The 14,441-nt window shown below is 40.0% G+C and overlaps 1 protein-coding gene across 5 annotated transcripts in view; it reads left to right on the forward strand.

The window, feature by feature from the left end:
- LOC126779167 (R3H domain-containing protein 2-like) overlaps positions 1-14,441 on the forward strand; it is a 73,723-nt gene that overhangs the window by 46,919 nt on the left and 12,363 nt on the right. For 3 of the 5 annotated variants that reach the window (XM_050503050.1, XM_050503054.1, XM_050503051.1), the window contains exons 3-20: positions 1,443-1,523; positions 1,978-2,205; positions 2,369-2,529; positions 3,034-3,128; positions 3,542-3,608; positions 4,280-4,335; positions 4,881-5,010; positions 5,524-5,654; positions 6,110-6,203; positions 7,738-7,858; positions 8,402-8,497; positions 8,826-8,931; positions 9,200-9,298; positions 9,659-9,759; positions 10,820-10,897; positions 11,292-11,358; positions 11,957-12,051; positions 13,944-14,441. In XM_050503050.1, coding sequence (XP_050359007.1) covers positions 1,455-1,523; positions 1,978-2,205; positions 2,369-2,529; positions 3,034-3,128; positions 3,542-3,608; positions 4,280-4,335; positions 4,881-5,010; positions 5,524-5,654; positions 6,110-6,203; positions 7,738-7,858; positions 8,402-8,497; positions 8,826-8,931; positions 9,200-9,298; positions 9,659-9,759; positions 10,820-10,897; positions 11,292-11,358; positions 11,957-12,051; positions 13,944-14,441 — 2,292 coding nt within the window. In that variant the 5' untranslated portion in view covers positions 1,443-1,454. The remainder of the gene's footprint in view (positions 1-1,442; positions 1,524-1,977; positions 2,206-2,368; positions 2,530-3,033; positions 3,129-3,541; positions 3,609-4,279; positions 4,336-4,880; positions 5,011-5,523; positions 5,655-6,109; positions 6,204-7,737; positions 7,859-8,401; positions 8,498-8,825; positions 8,932-9,199; positions 9,299-9,658; positions 9,760-10,819; positions 10,898-11,291; positions 11,359-11,956; positions 12,052-13,943) is intronic. The other 2 variants (XM_050503052.1, XM_050503053.1) reach the window with 2 other exon arrangements.

Genomic DNA, 14,441 nt, shown 5'->3' on the forward strand with positions numbered 1-14,441 from the left:
CCCTTTTGAACGTACTTAAGCCTATTCTATTATATTTAAGTCGAGATGGCCCAGTGGTAAGAACGCGTGAATCTTAACCGATGAACGTGGGTTCAAACCCGGGCAAGCACCTCTGAATTTTCATGTGCTTAATTTCTGTTTATGATTCTTCTCGTGCTTTTCGGTGAAGGAAAACATCGTGAGGAAACCTGCATGTGTCTAAATTCATCAAAATTCTGCCACATGTGTATTCCACTAACCCGCATTAGAGCAGCGTGGTGGAATAAGCTCCAAACCTTCTCCTCAAAAAGGGAGAGGATGCCTTAGCCCAGCAGTGGGACATTTACAGGCTGTTACTACTACTAATGCCTATTTGAATTTTATTTATTTATTTATTAATCCTTTATTGCACACAATTTACAAACATTTAGTAACATATGATAGCAGGTAGAACATACAGTATGCAAAGGCGGCCTTATCAATAATAGTGATCTCTTCCAGGCAACCTCTGTGAAGAGAAATGTTAATGTGTTTTTTAGCCAGGATCATTAATCGGGCATAGTGTGCGAACGACTTATACTTAAAATTTATTGAGCTTAATACAAATATGTAATATACCAACCTATATACATATTTATACATATACACTTATACATACATACATATAAACTTATATAAGAATATATAAGTTTATATGTTATACTTATATGTAGAATATTTAAATTATTGGTTAGCAGTGGTTGTCTAATATAAAAAAAAAAAATATGTTTGTTTTGGTTTTGGTAACTCGCAAATAGTCATATTATATTAAAAAGATGCTTCTCCTCAAAAGGGAGAGGAGGCCTTAGTCCAGCAGTGGGACATTTACAGGCTGTCAGAGTTATTTTGAAATCACAGACACGGACGGAAGTCCGTATATGTCCGTATATGATTTCAAAATTATACTGTTAATCTGGCCATCGACGATTGATGATGATTAAAAAAAAAGTATTAAATGTATTATGTATTGGTACATGAGTGCCTCGTTCGTCTAGTGGCTTGATGTAAGGCCGCAGACTCGGAGGATTCAATTCCCAGGTCGGGCCAATAAAAAGTTATTGGGTTTTTCTGTTAGAAAATTCTCAGTAGCAGCCCGGAGTCTGGAAGTTAGAAGTGTGTACACTCCCATGCCTCGGAAAACAAGTAAAGCCATTGGTCCTGCGCCTGAACTCCTTCCGGTCGTGTCGGATTGCCGTCCCATCGGATTATGAGAGCTAGGGAATAGAGAGTGCACCTGAGTTTGCGCACACACTCAACCATGATACTCGACTTCGTCGTTTTTTTTCTGCATACTTTATATTTTTACCATCTAAATCTTACCATCCCTTATTTATGTCACAAAAGTTTAATTTTTCATATATATATGTATTTAAGATACATAATAATCTTGTATTTCGCTATAACGATATAAAATGTTATTTTAGTGCGGTACTGTGATGGAGCAAGCCGAGGTTGATAAGGGCTGTCACGGCTCTGAAGATGGCAGCCAGCTGGGTAGAAACAGAGTAAATATATTTTAATATGATTTTAATAATTACCTGCCTTACTTATAAGCTTTACTTAGTAACTGTTTAGTTAAACAAGAGATTTTTCTCTTTCTGTCATTATTAATTTGACATTCGAAAGAAAGAGACGCAGCGTTGTTTAACCAATCACCCGCAAAAAAACGTTTCGAAGTAAGGCCGTTTATGTTAAACATTAATTCATTTACAAAATAAGATTATATCGAAATACAAAAGGCCATAAATGCCATAATTATTCGCTTACCCTTAAACTACGCCGACGCCAACTGACCAAGTAATGGCCAGTTGAGTTTATTTTATGTCAGTTCATTGCTGGTGACAGAAATTGTGAAGTTCGAGACGAGGCTCTCCACAAATATAACCAACATTCGCTGAACAAATCTTACAATTATTGTCATAATCCTTATCGTTATATAACGTTAATCACGTTTTCCAGAGCTTCAAAACGAAACAACTCGTGCGCAGTCAAGCGATACGCGAATCCACGTCTCCACCTCGTACCGTCTCCCCCTACATGAATGACAAAGAGAGGAACAACGATATAGCTGACAACGTTACGTATGCAAGCGAGAGGGACAGCGACGGCTCTAGTCATAGCGATATGTGCAGTGTTATCGATAGTGATAGAATATGTGATGGGAAGCAGCAGCCGGTGGAAATACAGGTAAGTTTTACCCCTCCATCGCTTTGGACTATTGACATGTCCACGCCTGACGAAAGCTGTACCTTGCTTTTTTTAAAAGAAAATATATTACAAAAGAGTTATCTTGAACAGGAAATTAAAAAGAAAATTGGCTTGAATTGTAATTAGTGCTATCCTCCTTTAGATAACGTCAGGAGCTTGGGAGGCGGACGGGGAGAGCGAGCAAAGGCTGCGCACGCGCCGTTGGCTCGGACACAGGCACCACTCGGACTCTTCGCGTGACCTCCTCTCATACAACCCACGCGTCGCCTGCGTGTGCGGGACATGTGCATGCCCGCACTGCAGGTACCATCGTAGTTCATGGTATCCACCGCATGCCACACATCGTACATGTTCATAAACTTACGTGACCTTCTAGTGACTATCAAAAAAACTTATAAAGGGACTGTCTTGTTTTTATTTTATTATTGGAACGAAGTTCTTTTGACTGTAATCATACCCGATAGTAAGGGCTGACGCAGTCTAAGATTGTTGTTGGAAGCACATTTTTTCTTACTTATTATATCTTTATTGCACAAAATTTACAAATAGTATATAAAAGAATATATCGTAATAATAGAAATAGATCATAAAGTATTCAAAGGAGGTTTTATCATTTAAAGTGATCGAAATATTATATGATTTTTAGTATTTCATGGCGGGCTGTGTTCCCAAAAAAAATTGGTGCCTGCGCTTAGGTTCTCGATCATGTATTTGACTACGATGTTGACGTAAATGGATCCTATTATTATCACCCCAGGAAAACCTCCATCTGATAACCATTTATTAAATTTATTCATCTGTTCGCAGAGGACGACGTCAGAAGCACGCCTGTCCAACGAAACAAGATTCCGGTATCGTCTGCTCGGACGAGTGCCCCGACTGTTTGGATACGGAGCACGCTGGTAAGTGATGGTTTATATTTCAGAACGAGTGAATGTCACCACCGCTCGTAAACATTGGCACTGTAAGAAATATTAACCAATCCTTTATTGGCAATGTGCCAAGGCACCACCAACTTTAGGAACCATGATGTCAGGTCCCATGTGCTTCATTCGTCCAATTTTATTATACTTTTTGGCGGTAGAATATCTAATGAGTGGGTATTACCTATTTAGACCGGTTGTATTTTTTATAGAGAGTTATATAACTTATATTTGTATGTAATTCGAAAGGTGTGCACAAAAAAAAAACAGTTTAAAGAAGTGGATGAATTTCGATTTCAGGCGTAAGTTTATCTAAAAATCTTGATGATTCTAATGTAAGTTTGAAAATTAGCAAGATTACTTTGTAACTGAGAATACAAACTATCTTATAGGTCCGAATGGTGACGGTGCCAGGAAGTCTAGTAGCTTCGATGGCGACGATCAGGCGTTTTATTGCAGGTATCTTTCTCTTCATTATCTACTTTTAATTACCAATATTACTTATATTATATCTGTTCGATGTATTGCTAAACAAATTTTCTCAAGAAGACGGTTTGAAGCTTACTCCGTAATGCTGTCATGAAAAATCAAATTAAATAAAAAAAATTGTCAATATAAAATCATTACACTTACTTATTGGTCGTTAAAAATCTTACCGGTTCACAAAGAAACCTAAGACCTGACAAGAACCTGCGAAAGGAATTCAGAAAACCTTTATTTCGGATTTGCTGTTGTTTTTCAACAAGCTCTTGATATTTCTCATCTATTAAGGAAAACGTCGAGACCAAAAAAAAGTCGAGATGGCCTAGTGTTTAGAATGCGTGAATCTTAACCGATGATCGTGGGTTCAAACCCGGGCAAGCACCACTGAATTTTCATGTGCTTAATTTGTGTTTATCTCGTGCTTGCGTTTAATTTCATTGAAATTCTGCCGCATGTGTATTCTACCAACCCGCATTGGAGCAGCGTGGTGGAATAAGCTCCAAACCTTCTCCTCAAAAGGCAGAGTAGGCCTTAGCCCAGCAGTGGGACATTAACAGGCTGTTACTGTAGGGAAAACGTCTTTGTCCAATTCTCACCTTTGTGAGATCTATAAAGACTCAATGCTTAAAGAAGGTTTCCTCTTGCAGGTGTCCCGAGCGTAAAGAGCCACCGATAAGTATACCATATTGTGGTAACGAATATGGTAAGTCTTTTTGGGTTTTATTGCTATTGTTTAGTTATAAATCTTTGTTTCAGTAATGCATGCATGATAAATGGTCCATATAGCGATGTGAAAGTCAGAGTAAATTGTCAAAAGCCAAAAGACTATATCCCTGACAAACAAAAATCAATTTTAATCATAACGTCCTCCCCGTAATTTCTTATGGAGCCAAGATACCAACATCGAGACTTGTTCGCTAATTCAACGTCACCCAGCGGACTATAGGAAAGGCTATGCTCAGGAAAAAGTTTCACTGAATTCTCACATTAGAATGTAGCTGATTTGAATGAAAACTAGTGCCCGCTATAGCCTAGAGAATAAGAGGCTAATGTGTTAGTAGGTCAGTAATATTTGCAGCAGAACTGAAAAAGATATTTGAGTGAAAAATGTGTCTTGGCAAACATAAGTCACTCAGAATATCTATCTAGGTTGAATAACGATATATTCAAAATGGCTAGGTCCAGCTGTAACAAACACATGCTGATGAACAAAGCCAAACTCATATTATATAATTTTATTATTTACAGATGATAAAGCTGAACCAACCGGTCCCGAACTGGTCAGCTTCATAAAAGAAACCCTGAACAAGAATCCACGGGATCGCATGACTTTACTTAAAATTGAGAAAGAGTTGCATGCGTTGGTTAATGACAACGGGTAAGAACATTACTCTTTATATAATTATGTATACTGTAAAAATATACATGTCGGTTATAAAGTTGTTTTAAAGTATATAAACACCATACTACTCCGGATTTGGAAGTGGTCACCATAGACCGTAGACTTTGACACTATAGAAATATTAAGTATCTCTAAAATCACCTTTGGAACTAAAATATTATTTCCCTTGTGCCTGTAGTTACACTGGCTTACTACCAGCTTAAACGCAATTTCTTTTCTTAACCAAAAGTCCATTGCACTAAATACATAATATAATAAAATAAATAACGATATCAAATCAGTCAGTTATAAGACTGAGGAATAAAATTGGCTCTAGTATTGACCCTTGGAGACACCAACGTTTATAATATAGACCATCTTTTATTTTAAATTAAACTGCAACCGTGTCCTCAATACGAGATTATTTATTTACACAAAATGAAAAGGTTTTGTAAGAACGATTAGAATATGTCGATATACGATTATAAATGTCGCGGCCGTCGCCCGCAGGCGCTGCATTGTGCGGTTCCCGGTGATGACGTCGTACGGGCGCATGCTGGTGCACCGCTGCGCCGCGCTGTTCCAGCTCGCGCACCACCTCGACCAGGCCAACAAGAACTCCGTGCTCGTCTCCAAGAGCGGTGAGACTGTCCACAGCGATCACACGACGGTCACATTTCGACAACGAAGTATCGTAAAGTATCGTAATCAGTAATTCAATTGCTAGACCGGCAAGTGGGTTCCCAGCGCCCATAGACTTTGTAAATAATATTAAACATCCCTTACATAGCCAATACGGCGCCAACCTGGGGAACTAAGGGGTTACGTCCCTTGTACCTGTAATTAAGTTAGCTCACTCACCCTTCAAACTTGAACACATAGCTAAGTATTTCGGTTTGACGGTAGAATATTCGACAAGTGAGTGGGAACTACCCAGGCGGGGGCACAAAGGCTTTCCCACCTGACGCGTGCAGATGTCCTTGCAATGTTTTTCTTCACAGGAACGACTCAGCGTCGTTCACATCGGGACGGTACTTCGCTAAAGTTCGGTGTTGTACGCTGTGACGTGTAGTGACGTAACGTGCGTGTGTTTCAGGCACGAGCGGCGGGCGCATCCCGTGCACGAGCTTCAGCGAGTGGTGCTGCGCCACCTTCTCGAGCTCCCCCCCGGGGCCCGACACGCTCGCCAAGTACGTACGCGCCTCATCGCAGGCGGCCTCGTTTGTAAACGACGTTTGTTAGACGATGCTGTGTCATCTTCTGTCGAATGGCAAATCAATGATGATAGAAATAAAGAAATTAGTGTTTAAGTAAATCGTTGCCGAGCAATATTTATAAGTGAGGTCGTAAGGTATTGTTAATAGGTCTCATCAACCTTATATAGCGTATTTCAACCGCAAGTAAGGAGCAAACCCAAACAAACAACTTTGACTTTGAATTGACGCGATATCATTGGTCTTGAGATCTTGAGTAGTTTATATATTCACTATGATTTGGAAAATAATTGAGTTATCGAAACTTTAATAGTAAAATTATATAAGTAGTTAAGTGAGATAGTTTATAATACATAAATAATACTACACTTGACACGCTGGTCAAAATACTGCAAAACACATCCCGCAAGTGTTTTCCGCCACTGAGAAGAGACAACGCACCAAAACTCTCTGCTGAGACACTCGAGCTCATGCGAAAACGACGATAACTACCATCGTTTTTGTCAGATAAGGCCTTAAACCGAACAATAAAAACGCTGACGCGACGCGATCTCCGTCGCTCCAATACCCGTGCCATCAAGGCTGCGATTGAGCAAAATCGGGGATCGAAAGTGTTCGCTCGCAAGTTTGGGAGGTCGCGTCTGACAAAAGTTAAAACTGAAAATGGTGGGGTCGTTACCTCTAGGCCTGAGATTGTCGGAGAAGTAGAGAGGTTTTATGGGCAGTTTTTCTCTTCAAGATCGGATAAACCCGTGGGAATCAGTATTGATGACCAGCGCGTCCCTCTTACGCGCCATTACTCTGAGGAGCTCCCCGTCGTTGACCAAGGCGAGATTAGGGCGGCTCTAGAACAGCTTAAAAACAACAAAGCTCCGGGAGGCCTATGTTCAGCAGTGGACAACGATTGGCTGTTGATTGATTGAAATAATACTAATCGAGAATAGTTTGTAGAGCGATATAACAGAGTTACTAGCGAATCGGATGGAATATGTAAATCTAAGGTTTGTTTAACACTACTCATTTGTCGATTGAAATAATATATAAAAAATATTAAGAATAATATATAAAAAGTTGAGATGGCCTAGTGGTTAGAACGCGTGAATCTTAACCGATGATCGTGGGCTTAAACCCGGGCGAGCACCGCTGAATTTTCATGTGCTTAATTTGTGTTTATAATTCATCTCGTACTTGACGGTGAAGGAAAACAACGTGAGGAAACCTGCATAGGTCTAATTTCATTGAAATTCTGCCAAACGTGTATCCTACCAACCCGCATTGGAGCAGCGTGGTCGAATAAGTTCCAAACCTTCTCCTCAAAAAAATAGGGAGCGGAGGCCCTAGCCCAGCAGTGGAACATTAACAGGCTGCTACTGTTATACAATATATCGTATTGGTAATACGATTCGATATAAACTCAAAACAAACATTTGTAGTAATTCATAGTAATGAGAATTAGATTTTTCTCCCGTGAGGCGTTTCACCACAAATATAATATTCGTGCCGCCCGCAGGTCGATCCTGAAGCGCGCGGGCGGCGCGGGCGCGGCGCCGGCGGCGGCGGCGGGGCGCAGCAAGTCGCTGGAGCAGCGCGAGCGCGACTACGAGCGCGTGCGGCGCCGGATCTTCAGCTCGGTGCGGTCTTGCGCTTGACCGTTGACTTGCCCGATCTTGAGCATCGACGCGGTCTAGGATGTAGCACGCGCGCCTCCAAGAAACCTGTTCACTCTGGATTCGAAGACGCCAATCGTCTCCTCGCTGCCGCCGAAATCGTTTTTTTTATGTTAAAAATAGACAGACGAGCGATTGAATCACCCGATGTTGAGTGGTATATTAGCGGTGTGAGCAATATTACCCACTCCTTGTGGCACCGCTGCGCCACTGGCCTCGAAAACTAATATGTTATGTTCCCCGTGGCTGTCGTTACGCCGCCTCACCCTTCAAACCGGAACGCGACAATATTGAGTATTGCCGTTTGACGGTAGACTATCTGATGAGTAGGTACCTAGCCGGACGGGCTCGGACGAAGTCCTCCCACCTAAAATAATCAATTAAAAATATTTATTTGTTAATACTGTAATTTCTCGTAATAAAAAATAAAGTTAAAATAGAATGAAAGGGTTTTAATTTAAAACTACTTGTAAAGTTAGTGTTTGTTAATTGAAACTTTCCTTTCAGGATAATTGCTCCCGCGACGAGTCCCAGTGGGCGTGGCTGGCGGGCGCTCCGGTCAAGCTCCTGGCGCCGGAGCCACCTAGGAGCAGATTACTGAAGGTATAACTTATTATCTGCCAATTATATTACCATATACATAATATACTTGGCATTAATAAGTATAAATAATTTAAAAAAAATTGTGTCAGTTCCAAAATACTCACAAGAATTGACGTGTAAACATCATCGTGCATCGATCTCACGCACACATTAACGCACATACAATAACAAATCTTACGTTAACGTCACCTGACACTCGAACTCTCGGTTAGCTCCTACCGTGTATCAAGAGCTGAGATGTTTACACGTCAAGAATTAAATAGCCAATTTCTAATGATATTATTGCGTTTAAATTTAAAAGTGGCTCATTCGGTAACTTCACCAACAGGTGCAGTCCCTGGAGGGTCGCGGGGCGCAGGCTCGCGGGCCGGTCTCCAAGTCGCACAGCTTCGGCGGGTACGCCGCGGAGCAACCTCGTCTGCTCAGCCGGCAAGGTAGCCTCACATGAGTTCCTTTGTAGTATCTGTATAGAGTATTGAGTGGTCGAACAGCCTGTAAAAAAAAATTACTTCAAGTTGTCGACATTTTTTCTTTGTGTAATTGCTGGTGTCGTTCTTTAGATTAACAAACATTTTCTACTTGTATTAATTGTATCGGTAAAAACGCACCATTAGACGCTCAATAAGCTGACCGTCGCCTATAATAATGTAAACCGCTCGCTTTGCCGACGGCGGAGCTCCCAACTCAGAATATCTTGTGCAGGCGACTTGGCGAGCAGCAGCTGGCGTCTGTCCCCCTCCAGCTCGGGATACAAGACCCTGAGTCTGCGCAGCTCGGACTCCGTCACCCCCTCGCCCACCGGTGAGACAGCCCCGTAATACAGCCTTTCACCCCCCCACCCCCCACTTCCACCGCGTGCTGCTGCGCACAGTTTATAAATGCTAGAGTTGATGTTGATCCGTGCGTGCGTGTCGGTTTGCGTGTCGAGTGTCGTTGTTGCGTTGTCGTATTGTTGTCTAGTGTTGCGTTTGGTTGTACGTTTGTATAAACGAGTAAAGTGGATCTTTTTTTTATGATTTCTAGTCTAATATTAATTATCCAAGAAAAAAAAAATGGAACATTTCTATAGACGACTCACTAGCTTATTAATATTATTTATTAGTGTTTCATATTGCGTTTTCTAGAAAAATATTTATAAGCTTAATATCGAATTGTCATCAGGTGGCGCGAGTCCCGAGCCAAACGTCGAAGGCGCGACTCTGGTGTGGGCAGTCACCGATATGTCCGCCGTGCCGCCGGGGGCTCTCGTCATTCACCCGCAGGTACGCTTCTATATAAAATGGACAGTGTTTTCTGTGAATATTATAGTTTTAGTGCAGAAATTAAATATCAAGTAATAATGATTATTTAAAAATTTACGAATTTAACGATATTACATCGAGAAAATATGGCGACACACAAAGAAAAATAACAATTAGGGCTTATTTTTAGCAAGCGACTGCTGATCTTACAAATGTAACAAATATAATACTCAAGTACCACAGACAACACGATTCTGTCATCGGCATTCTCTTCGTAAGATTGGTCGCAGAAATTAACGGTCATACTTTTAATAATTATTTACTTACTTATGATATATACACTGCGTAAAATAGATTACGAACCCAATAAAATTTTATGGATTTAAATCAAATATCTATTCCTGTTAAGCGTAACCGTAACAGCCTGTGAATGTCCCACTGCTGGGCTTAAGGCCTCCTCTCCTCTTTTTGAGGAGAAGGTTTGGAGCTTATTCCACCACGCTGCTCCAATGCGGGTTGGTGGAATACACATGTGGCAGAATTTCAGTGAAATTAGACACATGCAGGTTTCCTCACGATGTTTTCCTTCACCGTAAAGCACGAGATGAATTATAATCACAAATTAAGCACATGAAAATTCAGTGGTGCTTGCCCGGGTTTGAACCCACGATCATCGGTTAAGATTCACGCGTTATTACCACTGGGCAATCTCGGCTGGGCTATTCCTGTTAAAAGAATTTAAATCATACTATTTAATTATATTAACATAATTATGTCTAAAATTTGGCGCCACTCTTTTAGAATTTCGCGGCATACAAAAGTGCCGCGGCACAGTGGTCTAGTGGCTACATATAAGGCCGCAGATCCCGAGGCTCTGGATTCAAACCCTAGTTCGGGCCGATACAATAATTTGGCCTGCCTCGGTGCGCACGTAAAGCCGTTGGTCCTGCGCCTGAACTCTTTCGTCGTATCGGGTTATGAGACTGAGCAACTCCCCGTATATTGGCATGGACGACGGTGACATCTTATCATCACGTGGAAAGTCTGCTTGTTTGCCTCCTAATTATATTATGTATTGTAGACGGGCCGACCACTCACCAACCCCGACGGCAGTCTCTACCACTTCGACCCGCAGAACCCGCCAGCAATACAGGGAGAGGTGAGGCCTGATATTATTATGACGGTATAATTACGAGACGCGTTTGCTTAAATGTGGAAGCGGGATGCCGCATATCACGCTCTCTGTCACACTCCACTATCGTTTTTAACAACATGTTTGCTACTGTATATAAAATATTTAATGAAATCTTAATATATAATAATTAACAGTTTTACAATTTTATTACAAAATGGCTGGCATGTTTGTGACGTCATAATGTTAACGTACTTAAGCTGATTATGTACAGATGAGAACTAAAATAAATTAAATGTTCTTCTTTGATTGGTTGTACATAATTAGTTTTAAGTTAATATAGTTTCGTAATTGTGGTCGGGATGTGTGCGCTCCTGTTGGAGATCCAAATAAAAAAATAATAATGTTATTTATGGAATAGTTTCAGATCGACGTGAACAATGAGAAGAGACGCGGGAAGCTGGAGAAACAGCACTCGTTTGTAGATGGTATGAATGTACAGTTCATATTATTGCTACATATCATATATATATATATACATTTGCATGTTTCGAACACTTTCATTGTTTTGTCAGCTGAGCAGCTATATAAGAAACGTTACAGCTATATAATAATATCCTGGGACATTTTTCACGGCCATCTGATCCCAAATTAAGCTTGTACAAATCTTGTGCTATGGAAACCGGACAACTGATATACTACATATACTACTTTTCTTTTGTAAATACATACTTATATAGAAAATTACACCCAGACTCAGGACAAACAGACATGTTCATGCACACAAATGTCTGTCCTGGGTGGGAATCGAACCCACAACCTTCGGCGTGAAAAGGCAAGTATCTACCAACCACGCCAACCGGCTCGTCATAAGAAACGTTACAGCTATATAAGAAAATTAATTTGAATTTGGAATTGTAAGAAGAATGAAAAATATCAATCAATCAAACTAGCCAGTATTATAGAATAACGAAATTGCAATGAGAATTCACAAATAACGCTTAAAAATACTTTAGTATCGATGACATTAAGATCATTATTCAACATTCGCTTCATATCTTACGTCGTTATATATTTATGTTAAAGGAGACTGCGACTGTCAGGCAACCGATGATTGTCGTACGAAATGCTACTGCGATCGCCGTCAAACGGAACAACCTCAGATATCGCCGAGTGAAAAGGTTAGCACTGTAAGAATAACCCAGTGAAACAATCCTTTACATTTACTAACATTTTATTCTCTTACACTCGTAACTTGTTATATATATTAATACTTTTTATTATAGAATAGGAAGGCGGACGAACATATGGGCCACCTGATGGTAAGTGGTCACCAACGCCCATAGACATTGGCATGTAAGAAATGTTAACCATCGTTCACATCACCAATGCGCCACCAACCTTGGGAACTAATGTTTTATATCCCTTGGGCCTGCAATTACACTGGCTCACTCACCCTTCAAACCGGAACACAGCAATACCAAGTACAGCTGTTTTGCGGTAGAATATCTGATGAGAGGGTGGTACCTACCCAGACGAGCTTGCACAAAGCCCTACCACCAGTAGATACTAATAAATATTTCGCAATTCTATTACAATTTTTGCTGGAATTCCTGCAATCACCCCGACAACCGTCGAGCGAGACAAACTTTTTCGTGTTTTGTTTCTTGTTTTTTATATATCGTCTAGTTTTTTTCACTCAATAATTTCCATCAAGTGTTATCCTCTCCTTTTTTTTGAGGAGAAGGCTTGGAGCTTATTCCACCACGCTGCTCCAATGCGGGTTGGTGGAATACACATGTGGCAGAATTTCAGTGAAATTAGACACATGCAGGTTTCCTCACGATGTTTTCCTTCGCCGTAAAGCACGAGATGAATTATAATCACAAATTAAGCACATGAAAATTCAGTGGTGGTTGCCCGGGTTTGAACCCACGATCGTCGGTTAAGATTCACGCGTTCTTACCACTGGGCCATCTCGGCATCATTAGTATCATCAAGTGTTAATTTAGTTAAAAATATTACTATTATTTTCTAAAAATCTCAATATAATTATTAAAAATCATTAAAAATATACAGTACATATAAATATACATAAGAAATTATGTAACTAATTATATACTATGTACTTCTTATATATTATGTATATAAGAAGTACATAGTATATAACTTTATATTTACATATTCCATAATATTTGCTAATAGCTCTTCTATATTATGCTCTATAAATAGTTCTCGTATCCGTATCCGTAACAGCCTGTGAATGTCCCACTGCTGGGCTAAAGGCCTCCTCTCCTCTTTTTGAGGAGAAGGTTTGGAGCTTATTCCACCACGCTGCTCCAATGCGGGTTGGTAGAATTCACATGTGGCAGAACTTCAGTGAAATTAGACACATGCAGGTTTCCTCACGATGTTTTCCTTCACCGTAAAGCACGAGATGAATTATAATCACGAATAGTTCTCGATTAATATATAATTATATTAATAATACAATCCACTTAATTACTTAAATAATTTTAATATCAAAATTTCAATAACGATTTGGGTGACAACGTGAATCCTAAAATAAAAAATAAAAAAAAGCTTTTATTTATTCCAAATATTGACTATTTAAATAACAATAATTGAAGTTTTGTTAGTTGATTAGAACTACTGTACTTATATCCTATATAAAATATTTTACACGTCAACACAGAAATATAGCAATGTATTTTTTTTTTCTTTATATTATTTCCTATATTAGTAATGTTATTTACTCCTCTTCGGTGTAAGGACCGCCGTTTGCGGTAAAAGCCTCCTCCAATTTCTTCCATCTCTCTCTCTCTCTCTCTCTCTCTCTCTCTCTCTCTCTCTCTCTCTCTCCCTCTCTTTGATTTGTTATCCTGGGCCAAAGATGAGGACGTAAATTCTTAATGAATACAAAAAAATAAAAAATTTAAAGATCGCAATGTAATGTCTTATTATCCATGAATTGTAATGAAATATTGTACATTTAAATTTTAACTGTGACTTGTATGTATATTTTCTTTTGTAGAATAATAATATTTCAATAGCGCATTGTTTTTTTTTTTAGGGTTCACCCCAAAAACCGAAGGCCGCCTCAAATCCAACCAGCCCATTAAAGACTCGCTACGAAAACCGGACCAAACCGGTTACACCGACACCTAAACCGGAACCGGAGAAAGCATACGAGGAAAGTCCGAAACATGAAAAATATGAAACTACAAATCAGAGACCATTCGAGCAAACCAAACAGAAATACGAACCCCAAGTTCCGAAGGAACCTCAGAAAATTCTAGAAACACCGAAGTACGAAACGACCAATCCCACCCCTCCGAATGCGCGATTCGAATCGCCGGCCAATCACAGGCCGGCGGCGTTCGATCAACATCAAAGAGCATTCGATCAAGCAAATCAGAGAGCGTTTGAATTAGCCAATCAGAGGCAGGCGCTTGAGCATCAACGAAACTACGAAAGGCAGTTCGATATTCAAAATCAAAGGTTAATGAAAATGACTCAAGACGAAATATACCAACAACATAACTATATACAGGGGTTCAGGAACGAAGAG

Source organism: Nymphalis io, chromosome 28 (assembly GCF_905147045.1).
Source record: "Nymphalis io chromosome 28, ilAglIoxx1.1, whole genome shotgun sequence".
Taxonomy (NCBI): domain Eukaryota; kingdom Metazoa; phylum Arthropoda; class Insecta; order Lepidoptera; family Nymphalidae; genus Nymphalis; species Nymphalis io.